A 12457-nucleotide genomic window follows, 5' to 3' on the forward strand; every position below is an offset into this window, starting at 1 on the left:
CATCAAATAAAGGGATAAAGGGCCATTCCCATATAATGCAAAAAATTAACAATTAAAAAATTAAGCTTTTGGAAGGCTGAATGCATTTATTTGTTCTTGGCACAAAGATCAATAGGATAACAGTTTTTATATTGATATTAAATACTTTTGTAATAAAAGAAATGCAACTGCTTGCAGTCCCATAATGTAGTGAATGTGTAGTTAAGTCAACATTACAAGAATAGTATTACAACACACTAACTTTTCTGCTCAATCAAAGGCGATATTCCCAACAGCTACACTGTGCAAGCAACTCATTTATTTATTCTGTCCTCTTTAGGTAGATGATCTAAATCCTTCTTCTCCATTTCCTCAACAACCTGCCAAATCCTATCACCTGCCATGTGCCCACATAATCTCTTTCTCACCTGTTCGAGCGCATTAAAATGCTTCTGCAAAGATCTGAATTCACATACATAATGAGTATAAATCCCGCTTACTGATGAAGCTAAGGTCATACAGAAATAACATTCCTCAAAGTTTGTATTAACAAATGCTGCGGTGTTTTGCTCTCGCATACACCCCGAGGAGATAATCCATTTTATTTCTCTCCAGCCTGCTTCTTCTGCCAATACACCGTGTTGTTGTTGTGAAATTTGTAATGATGCTATTCACTAATTCTCATTGGTATGATTCACATATGAAAATGTACCTTGGACAAGGAAAACAGGACAGTTATAAATAACAATATAGTCTGAAATGCTCACCCCAATACTCACCAGTGGCTTCTGCCAAGTTGCTCACTCCAATAATGTCAGGGTGTAATCCTCACCAGGAAGGAGGATTTCAGGTGCAAAGTAAACCTTAACCTGAAACAATGACCTGTCCAACACATCACACAGTGACGAGAGGAGGAGAGAGCAGGTTTATTCAAGACACCGACAGGCCAGAGCTGTACATTAGTGCTTATATTCTAATTAATAGAAGGCAAACAGGTAAAATAGTAGGAAAATATAAGTTGGATGGCGTTCAATTGGATTTAATTTGTTGGCCTCAAGCTCTGATTTAATTTGCTGCTTTAAAACAAGGTAAGTTGGAGTTCATCATGTACCTAGGTATAAAGTAAAATCTTTTTTTTAATTAACCATTGTGCATTTTTTGATTGTGACAATAGCCTAATGAGATTTGTTCAACTGTCACATGATACATTAAAATTACTTTCTTCCAGTTGTTTGCTTCTACAAGCTAAGTTGCGGCGTACATCTGTGTCGTTTCAAGAAATTTACCAGGTAAGCACCAAATATTTGTAACATCAATTCAACTTTTGACCAAATTTGAAATACTGTCATGACTTCCTCTCCCGTCTCTGAGTTATCGTGTTAATACATTTGCTTTTGCAGTACATTAAAAAGTCAGTGCTGGTGACACTGAAGCATAAAAATAATTAAAACCTGAAAAGTAATTATAAATAGCACTGAAAGAGCTACATTCAAAATTAAATGGGCCAGAAATATTATTCAGTGGCTGTACAGAATCATCAGATAAAAGTTTGTATTGGCACCATCGGGGTTTCTTCCTCATATGCATAGCTACATACATTTACTTAACAGAACTGTTTAAGAGCAAGGAGGTCATGCATAAGTAAATCCCCTGTATCAACAACCAAGATTAAGGAGGCAGACATCTGATACACCCGGGGCTTAGCCCTAAAGGGTAGTATGTATGTGGGATTGGGATTGGGGGGGTTAGAAATGACAAAGATTAATAGGCTCTGTTTTGAGTTTTGTTCAATAGGGAAAAATATATATCACATGTGCAGGACACCTTAAACTACGTAGTTTTTTAATTAAGCAGCAAGGCAGAACAAGGTCAGGGCTGTATCAAGACACGAGGACTACACACCAATTCAACCAGACCCAGAACTGATCCGGAATTAAAACAGGACTACAACAGTTCAAAATCAGGACTACTTAGGACTTAACCAAGACAGAATCAGAAACAGAACTAGATGATAGTAGCACTAAAAATCATCATAGACCTGCACTACACTTATTGTTTAATTCTACCAAAGTCCACTATTTAGATTGAGAAAAGTTTATATAATTATTTAGCCTTGTTGTGCAAACAAGCCTGCAAAACTTAATAAATATAGAATTTGAAAAATAACAAACCTAAAAAGAAACACTAGGTACGAGATACATGAGGACCTATGATACGGTGATACTTTTGGTAAACAACCATTTGACTAACATGTGTGTCTCACCTGCTCTTGTTCCCACTCAGTTCTGTCCTCATTCTCCTCTCTCTGTTTCTCTCTTTTGATGTTGTACAGTAAAAAAAATGTTTTTTGTTTTCCATAAAGTGTATGTAAGTATCTGGTTTAAACTGTGACTATACTGCTGTATATTGAAATTTCTCTTGTTTTGCATAGGAATATACTGAACAACATACAAAGCATAATATATAAAATAACATCTACCAGAGTTATTTATTTGAAAGAAGCACCTCATGTCCATTCTTGTATATCAGTGCATTACTGAAACCGATTTATTTAGCCGTGGAGGGTAACAACTGAAAATATGAAATAAACACACATGTAAGCTAAGACTTTCTAAAGAAACAGCATTGTTGTTGTTCGGCTTTTCATTTCGCCATTTGTTGATTCACTTGAAGAGCAAGTAACGTAATATGGGTCAAGTGATCAGTTTGATATCAATCTTTTGTGATGCACCGTCATATTTACATTATTTGTACAGTACGAATGATTTTCTTTGGTACCTGGTCAAACTTTTGTTTTATACAGTTGTCAGCCAGGCATCTAACTATGAAAAAATTACACCCCAAAAGACCCCGGGCTTCTGAAAAAGCAACCCGGGCTTAAGCCCAGTAAGCCCCCCCCCCCCCCCCCCCCGCTCCGCCACTGCTGTAGAGTAAATACATCTAATGCATTTAGAGCTCAATTTATTAACAAGCTGATATTACTGATTGATGTTAGTTATCTGCCGCCGATGTACTGTTATCAGCATTTATGATAGCCGTTAAATAAAAAATAATAAAGGAAGAAAGGCCCTGCGACAGACTGGCGACCTGTCCAGGGTGTACCACGCCTCTCGCCCTATGACTGCTGGGATAGGCTCCAGCACCCCCCCCCCCGTGACCCTGGAAAGGATAGGCGAAAGCAAATGGATGGATGGATGAAAGGAAGAAAGGGAAGAAGAAACATGCTTCAACCGTGTTATGAGTGTTGATGTTTTATAGTTTGTCCACCAGAGGGCATAAATGTTTGCACCGCCACAAACATAAGAATGAGTTCATCTGAGCAGCCAGTCAGAGCATATATGAGTAAATAAATAAGAACCCATACCAAATGTTAGCAAAATCTGTTTTTGCTTCATGTGTGTGAAAGAAAACCGGTGTAGAAAATTGGATTTTTAAATCACCAAATATCTGTGTCGTTCTCAAAACTCTTATTTCAGTTGGGCATAGATTTATTCATTGATAGAGTAAAAAATCTATTGAATGTTTGGAATAATAATGTCATACTTTTAATATGACATTTTAATATCTGCATCCATAAAGCATATTTTGCAGTTCATGTTACCCCTAACATAAATCTACACCATCTACATCACTCTATAATATATAGAGATTTATGTCTATATAAAATGCAGGTCCCCGAAATCCTTTGCCTGTGTGACTGTATCGTCATGCAGCTGTAGCGCCCCAAGTTTAGCACTGTCAGAAGTCCTCATCATTCACTTTTGTCATTTGAACAGCAGGGAGCAGCATATAACAGCATTTTAATATTTTCACCATCAATGATTCTTACCTACATACAACATACCTAAATTGATATAGAAACAGATAATACATTTTTAGGATCATTGTTTAGCGTTTACTTAAATTTAAGATGGCACACAGCTACTCCGACACTACCCCGGCAGCTTACAAAGGAATAAGATAACTTATTCTGATTCGCTTCAACCTTATCGTGATGAGTTAGGACGAGAACAACAAAATGCTGAAGCATTAAGTGGTAGTAAAAAGAAACAGCTGACTAAACACTGAAAAACTAATTAGGTTAACTGGCAACAGGTCAGTAACTTGATTGGATATAAAAAGTACATCTTAGGCAGAGTTTTTCAGAAGTAAATATGGGCATAGGTTCCAAGATTTGCAAGAGACTACAGATTGTGTATCAATTTCAGAATAATGTTCCTCAATGAAAAATTGTGAAGATTCAAAATCTAGAGATATGTCTGTATGCCAGGAACAAGGCCAAAAACAAATATTGGATTACTGTGATCTGCAGGCCCATAGCAGCATAGCATTAAAAAAAGGCATTACCACTGACTGGGTTCAGAAACACTTTCAGAAATCACTGTCTGTGAACATACTTCAAGTTAAAGCTCCATCACTCAAAAAAGAAGCCATTCGTGAACATGATCCAGAAAAGTAACCTTCTTCTCTGAGCCAATGCTCATTTAAAATGGACCAAGGAAAATGCAAAACTGTTCTGTGGTCAGAGAAATTGAAATTTGAAATGATCTTTTGGAAAACATGGATGTCACATTCTCTGGAGTGAACAGGGGAGGCACCATCCAGCTTGTATTCAGCTCTCAGTTTAAAGGCGAGCACTTCTGATGGTCTGGGGTGCATTAGTGCTTATGGAATTAACAGCTTGAAAATGTGGAAAGGCACCACAAATGCTTCCATCCAAACGGTGTCCTTTCAGGGGAAGGTCTTGCATATTTCAGTAGGACAGTCCTAAACTGCATACTGCATCTATTACAGCGTTACAATAGAGGTGTGCCATCAAATCTATATCTGCCTCAGTTTTTTTTTCTTAAACTGTACATTTTCTCAGTTTAAACATTTGATGTTTTATTTGGTCTATTGTGAATGCATATTGGTTTATGAATGTATGAAAATCATTGCATTGTTTTATTTGTATTTTAAACATTGTTGCAACTTGCAATATGGGTTCTATTTTTTGTTAGAATATTTATTTAAAATTGTGCAGAATTGTAATATAGTCTAGTGAATGATATGAGAGTTTTCAAGACAGTGTTACAAAAGAGACTGATCTTCATTAGCTACCCCTTTAATGTAGTAAAATCTTATTATCAGCACTTTTAATGACATTTTTGGTTTCATTTGCCAGACAAAGGTGTAGCCATGGACATCGGTGGCTTGGAGACTGTAGTGGCAAACTCTGCCTATGTGTCAGCCCGTGGCAGCACGGATGGAGCTTCAGCAGCTGCGCTGCGTGACAAAAAGATGCGTGCCAGACTGAAACTCCCACATATCAGAAATTGTGAACACATGAAAGCAACACTAGACACCACCTTTGACAGCATGTGTGTCAAGCAACCCATCGGCAAGCGTCTCTTCCAGCAATATCTGGAGAGTGATGCAACCCATAAAAATGCTGGAGAGCTGTGGAAAGACATTGAAGAATATGTCGTGTGCCAAGAGAAGGACAGACTGCAGAAGGCTCAATTGATAGTCAATAAATACTATCAATCAGCTTCAAAGAATTTTTGCACTTTCCTAGAGGAAAAGGCCATCATTCGAGTTAAAGAAGACCTCAAGAATGTCCGTGGTGACTTATTTAAGGAGAGTGAACAACAGCTGCTCAAGCACTTGGAAAAAGCGGCCGTGGATGGCTTTAAGAACAGCATGTACTTCCTGCGTTTTGCTCAATTAAAATGGATGGAGAGCCAGCCGTTTGATGAAGAGTGGTTCATGGACTTCCGGGTACTGGGTAAAGGAGGTTTTGGCGAAGTGTTTGCTTGTCAGGCAAAGGCAACAGGCAAAATGTATGCGAACAAGAAGCTAGACAAAAAGAGGCTGAAGAAACGCAAAGGCTATGAGGTAAAATGCTAAGACTTCACAAAGCGGCTCATTATTTCAAGAAAGCATTCAGAGTTGTAATGAACATATACAGCTAAACAGTTGTTTTCAGCAATGGTTGATTTGCTCTCAGCACAGGCTGCACATGCACATAGCTTTATGTACTTTACCTGCAATGTGTCAAGAAATCAGAATCCGAAAGTTAACCTTCAAAGCGTCCTTTGAAGTGTACAAAAGCCATTATGAATAGTATTTGTTGCTTCTTAGGTTTCCTGCAGTAGTAAGACAGAATGTCATATACGGAGAAAAAAGGGCAATGAATCTCTCTGGCTTACATGGACCTGTGTATAACAACCTATTATTAATTTATAGAAGTAAAATAATACAAATTATCTGTTTGGCTTGACATTAGATGTAGGGCCTCCTGACATTGCACATTCTTGGTTTTGTTGCGTTAATCATGTTTGCTAATGTTTAATTTCTCTTTAGGGAGCAATTGTGGAGAAGCGCATCCTTGCAAAAGTTCACAGTCGGTTCATTGTGACGCTGGCTTATGCCTTCCAGACCAAGACAGACCTTTGCCTGGTTATGACCATCATGAATGGTGGTGATTTAAGGTGCTAGATCAAAATCAGTTACAGCAAAAATATGCACACATCAACCTAAACACTATGACTTGCTAGACTATGACGTGCTAGTTCCTGTAGTTAACACGGGTGAAGGATCCACTCCCCTCATCTAGACAAATAAGTTTGTAAAAAAAAAAAGTCAATATTATTTCCTTTCTTGCAGGTTTCACATGTACAACGTCGATGAAAAAAATCCTGGTTTTGATGAGAAGAGAGCATGTTTCTATACAGCTCAGATCATCTGTGGGCTGGAACACCTTCATCAGCACAGAATCGTATACAGAGATCTGAAGCCAGAAAATGTACTTCTTGATGATGCAGGTAAGGAATTAAGACTGTAACACTTAATCTGTTTTCCATTTGTCTGTTTATATTGTCAGTTCACTGCCAAAATCTTTTAGTCTCTGTCCAAACCTGTCCTGAGATTAAAAAACAAAACAACAAAAAAAACAACCCTAAAGAGAAATCACATGCAGGTAGCGCCCAATCACAAAGCCCTAAATGACCAGTAGGTAAATGATGTCCAAACTTGTGTCCATATGCTACTGCTGTAATCAAAGCCTTTTTACTTAGGACATGTCCGCCTGTCAGATTTGGGTCTGGCTGTTGAACTTCCACCAGGAAAAGATACAACTTCTGGATATGCTGGGACTCCAGGTAAGTCATTTAACTCCTGTTATACCTGAAGATAAAGTTGCACTTATCAGCCTCCTTAGATAAACCTTTGATATCAATTTTAAAATCTTATGTTCCCTTGTTCTCGGGTTTGTGCATTCACAAACTTGGGTGAATGCCCATCTGCCCACATAAGCCTTTCAGGGCTGAGGGGTAAAAACTATCATATTGGAGAAAAACGTGTAGCCTTCAGGTTAATGCTGCCAGCTCAAACCTCTTTACCAACACGTAGATTGCATTTCTGGACTATTGTGTGTGAAACTGTGTTACATGTTAATACAGGTTTCATGGCACCAGAGCTGCTTCAGAAGAAGCAGTATGATTACTCTGTGGACTACTTTACTCTGGGAGTCACGGTGTATGAGATGATTGCTGCCAAAGGACCTTTTAGAGTACGAGGAGAAAAGGTGCTTTACATACATCCTCTCTTCTCCTGCTTGTCCTTCTTGACGGTTCTCTGTGCCTAATAAAATGTATATAATGTTGTTTCTTCAGGTCGAGAATGAAGAGGTAGCTCGCAGAATTCTAAATGATCCAGTTTCTTACACACCAAAATTCAGCAAAGAATGCAAAGACATCTGCGAGGGCCTGATGGAGAAGGACCCGACTAAACGACTGGGCTTCAAAAATAACGAGTGCGCAGAGCTCAAGAATCAACCATTTTTCAAAGACATTAACTGGGGACGTCTAGAAGCAGGTGATGAAAAAATATCATCGACAAGCGCACGTATTTCCTAATTACATGTCTATTGAAAACGATGCAACAAAAAGATGCTCATTTGTTTATCTCTTGTGTTTCATCTAAAGGAATGCTACCTCCACCATTTGTCCCCGATCCTAAAATGGTCTATGCCAAAGATATTGATGATGTGGGTGCCTTCAGCACAATCAAAGGTGTGGTCCTGGATGACAAGGACGCTGAGTTCTACAATGACTTTGCGTCCGGCAACGTCCCAATACCCTGGCAGGAGGAAATGATTGAGACTGGTGTGTTTGGAGAGCTGAATATCTGGGGAGAGAAGGGGAAGTTGCCCAATGACCTTGACCCTAATTATGTGGAAGCCAAAGGGGGGGGATGTGTAATGCTTTGAATTTAGATGGATGCAAAACAGATATACTTCTAATTTTTAAGATCAGTCATTTGTACAACAATCTGTTGTTGATGTATTTAATTTATATTATATTGTTATTATTTATGTAGAATTTGCATGCAAATATTTTATCTACTTATGATGTAATATCTATAGTATTTATAGAATATATAGAAAAGTACAGCATGGTGAAATAACACATAGCTGAAATATAAAGTTGTCAAAACATATGTTGCACTAATTGCATTGGTAAGATTTTTATTCAGTAATTATAGAAAAGCTAACTGTATAGAAATCACATGCAATGTAATCTGTATTGACACTGTAGTAATATGTTTTTATTCTTTATGTATTTATTATTAAGAAACAGGATTTAAGTAATTATTACAGGAAACATTTTAGATAGAAGAGTTAAAAGCAATCAATAAAACCTTCGGAAGGGCAAGAGTTGGTTCTTTTCATTTGTAACTTTCTGGCCTGCATTTGAATTTATATGAATATACATGGTGATAAAATATATAGCAAATGTCCAGCTTGTGCTTATGACAAAATGTGGAAGAGCCAAAAAAATTACTTTGTTTGCCAATGTGAATGCAACACCAAATCTTCTATCCATCAGTGTGTCTTTGGACTGTGGGAGGGAAGCCAGAGCATCCAGAGTGAACCCATCTAGTCAGAGGTAGAAGGTGCAAACTCCACATAGAAAGGCCCCAGCCTGCAATCAAACCCAGGACCTTCCTCCTCTAAGGTTACATTGTTAACCAACACAACAGTACTGACGAGACCAAATCAGCAGATTAAATTTCATTGCACGTTTACCAGCTGCAGCAAAACTGTGTTGACATTTCACTGATTATTTATTCACTTCTACAAAGAGGCGGCTTGTTCTTACTGAGAAAAGAAAGACAAGGATTTTCTAGAATAGTTGAAAAAAGTGAATGACTCACTGTTGGTCAGAACAGTATGTTATTGAAGGACATTTATCTTGTTTGTCTCGAGTTGAACACGTTTCTTACTGATACTGACCTTAATTACACCATTCTGCGTAATTATTGAAATAAATTATTAACCATCTGATAATGATGAAAATCATGACATGATGACGTGTTCCCCGAACAAACCTGCAATAAATCTGTTTTCTTTTTGATGTTTTAATCAAACCCTACAGCAACAGATTATCAATTATTTTATCTACATTTCTGAAACTCAAATGCTTTTTTCCTGTTGCATTTACCTTGATTAACGCAGGATACGAATAATTGATTTTCCTTCTAATGAAAATCCATGCTTATCCATCCAATTAACCAAACTCGCATGTTTTCGGTCAAGAGGACACCGATGAAGATGAAGAAGAAAAAAAACAAAACACAAAACAGAGAGAGAACATGCAAAAGCTAACAGTTAATGCAGCTTACCATTTATTGAGGACAAGTAACTATCAAAAATGTAAAAAAAAAAAAACAATTGTTTGTGAACAATTCAATATAAAAGAGAAAGACCAGAAGTACTCAGAGAGTGCAGATCTCCACTAGAGCCACTCATTGTCTGGGCAGTACTTTTAAGGCAATAGTACTGTATTTGTATCTCAGTTTTTCTTTGTTCTTTATAAACTATTTAACTATGTTACTTTAAAATTTCACAACTGGAACATTCTATTCTTTTGTACAAAATTAAAAACTATGGTATTGAGAAGGTATATTTTAAAAACCGCTGCCATAACTTTCCTTTCTAATTAAGCCTCGTGAAAAGTTCTTGTTTCATTAAAAAACAAAAACAAACAAACAAACAAACAAACAAACAAACAAACAAACAAACAAACAGGTATGTTCTGCTTTTGATTACTTCAACTATGTGATATTTTACAAGATAATTGGAAATTCATGTATTATTAATTGTTGTTCTATCTTGCAATGTAATGCTCCTGAAATGGATTGCGTGTTACCTTAACATGCAAATTTTCCACAATTTTTGCTATAAGTTTTGGAATATACGTATTTCAGAGGCAATTTAACCTTGTACAGAGAAAGAAATTTAAAATCAATCACCCTGTAACTTTAATTTTACATAGCAAATGTTGCTTGACAGGACGATGAACCTACCACTATGTTGGAAGTTTTGTGCTGTCATAAGTTTAGCAATTAATCAACAAACAAGTGCACCCACACGCAGACACACATGCTGTCTGGTTATGGTGATTGCCTGTGGAAAAAAAAAAAAATGTGCGAGAGAGAAAGAGAAAGAGAGGGATGGGGAAATGTCGAGTACCGTACTAGTAAAACCAGTACTGACGCAGTTACTTCATCAAATTTCTGCTACCTTCAGCACACAAAACCTGACCGAGGTTTAAATATGCTGCATTGTTAAATGGCTTTTGCTGAATTTATTACATTACCAAACCACATATGAATCATCCTCTAAAATTGAAACAGGGGATATTTTCAAAAGTTTTCTTCAGTTAAGTAATATTTTCAATTATGAAAGTCATTTAAATAGACAATCAAAGAAAATCAGATAGTCTCAAGCGAATTTTGTGCAGAAGCTACTGTTACAGTCACATCTTCTATGCAAAATTTCTTTATAAATGAATTTACTTCCTTACCTACTAGTTTACTTGAAGCAAAGCAAACCGTTTCAGAGCAGATTCATCCATATGTCAGTATATTACTAATAGTAGATGGTGGCTGGCGCGGCTAGCTATGGAGAAGCATGGAACAATCTGTGCAATGCAGCTTATTAATTACAGGTCAATTAATCATTAGATAACCACAATGTACCAGATATAAATCACTACACACCCATACACAAGTCAGAAACAATGACTATGTTTTGATTTTGGCTATATTTAGATGTAAAATAATCATCCAGAAATAAAGTTAAGGAATGTCTCGTTTACACCTTATCAGTAGTTTTGTCATTAACTGAATGGTTGTGCTACTCCTCATTGACTACTTCTTTATGACATTTATAGATCTCTTCTAGGAACGGTGTGGAATAGGAACCCTGCCTAGAAGCTAACTTGGATTTAAAAACATTGACAGTGAAACAACATTTGGAGCAGAGTTGAAAGCCAGGGGTACAAAAGCGTGGCACATATCCAGTAATTACAGCTGAAACGTGAAAGGGATATGCAACGCTTGCAGTAAATTAACTTGCTATAACTAGGTGAAATTTAACACCTTCACTTAAAATCGTTGAAATAATAAAAATAAAATTGTATCTTGAATTATTTTGTCTTGAATAAGAAAATGAAGGGATTAGAGTTAGGGTTGATTTTAAACATCAAGTCCGGCTACTTGTCTAATTCAGTTCAATTTTCCCTTTAAGCAAAGAGGTCAGTGCGGACACAAGTAAATCAGTATTTAAATTTATAGAGAGGAGGGCAGGGAGATAAAAGATTAACAAAACATTAAAAGTGTAATTCCTCTTCAGTACTGTAAGTATATGACAGTACTTTGAACTATGCTTTTGATTGCTGGCAGCAAAAGAGAATTCCCATTTGATAAGATACAGACTTTAAGGGGTGATTTGAAGTTTCTTAGAAACTAAGAATTGCTTGAGTCAAAGATGGTAAACACATCACCATTCATTCTGAGGGACAGTCGGGGAGATTTGCACGTGCAAAAAATTAATTTAAAACAAACATACATTTCATATATATTGTACAGTATAGATAAATTCTGGACTTTTTTTACATTTCCATACATTTTTTCTCATGTGTAGACACTAATGAATTACAAGGTTGAGTTGTAGCAGTCAGGCCTTTGTGCAGATTCTTTTAGGTGACAGCTCTGCACTTTTTCAAGCTAATCTTTCAACAGAACAGACATTGTTGGATCGATATGCTGTATCACTTAAAAAAAGTATTTACAAATGTTAGGAATTTAAGCAGGTCTTTTTTCCTGCTGCAAAATTGTTAATGTTTAACTAGTGCCGCAAAAAGATACTTTTCTGTCCTTTATAAATCACCTAAGCAGCTTCAAGTGTTTGCTTTACTGTTAATTCAGCATTTCCCCCCTAAGTATTTGCCCATGGAACTTGAAATAGCCTCATTAAAATTGAAAGTTACCAACTCCTCAGAAACAGGACACAGACAGAAAGACAAGATTCAGAGATTAACAAAAAACTGGAACTGCTGCAAAACATTCTTAATAATACAAACAGTTAATGTTTTATGAACATGCTCCTTGTTTACTCACATTTCTATGGCAACTTGCCTACCATGTGTAA

General features: G+C 36.8%; 1 protein-coding gene across 1 annotated transcript; it reads left to right on the forward strand.

The window, feature by feature from the left end:
• The first annotated feature begins 856 nt into the window (after nucleotides 1-856).
• Nucleotides 857-8675, forward strand: grk1b (G protein-coupled receptor kinase 1 b). The gene is made up of 9 exons (XM_026181800.2): nucleotides 857-1067; nucleotides 1208-1268; nucleotides 5144-5856; nucleotides 6325-6452; nucleotides 6628-6785; nucleotides 7038-7121; nucleotides 7422-7546; nucleotides 7635-7836; nucleotides 7947-8675. Exons 3-9 carry the CDS (start codon nucleotides 5158-5160, stop codon nucleotides 8228-8230), a joined length of 1680 nt encoding a protein of 559 aa, XP_026037585.1. The 5' UTR covers nucleotides 857-1067; nucleotides 1208-1268; nucleotides 5144-5157; the 3' UTR covers nucleotides 8231-8675.
• Nucleotides 8676-12457: the final 3782 nt, after the last annotated feature.

Source organism: Astatotilapia calliptera, chromosome 10, assembly GCF_964374335.1.
Source record: "Astatotilapia calliptera chromosome 10, fAstCal68.1, whole genome shotgun sequence".
In the NCBI taxonomy this organism is placed as follows: domain Eukaryota; kingdom Metazoa; phylum Chordata; class Actinopteri; order Cichliformes; family Cichlidae; genus Astatotilapia; species Astatotilapia calliptera.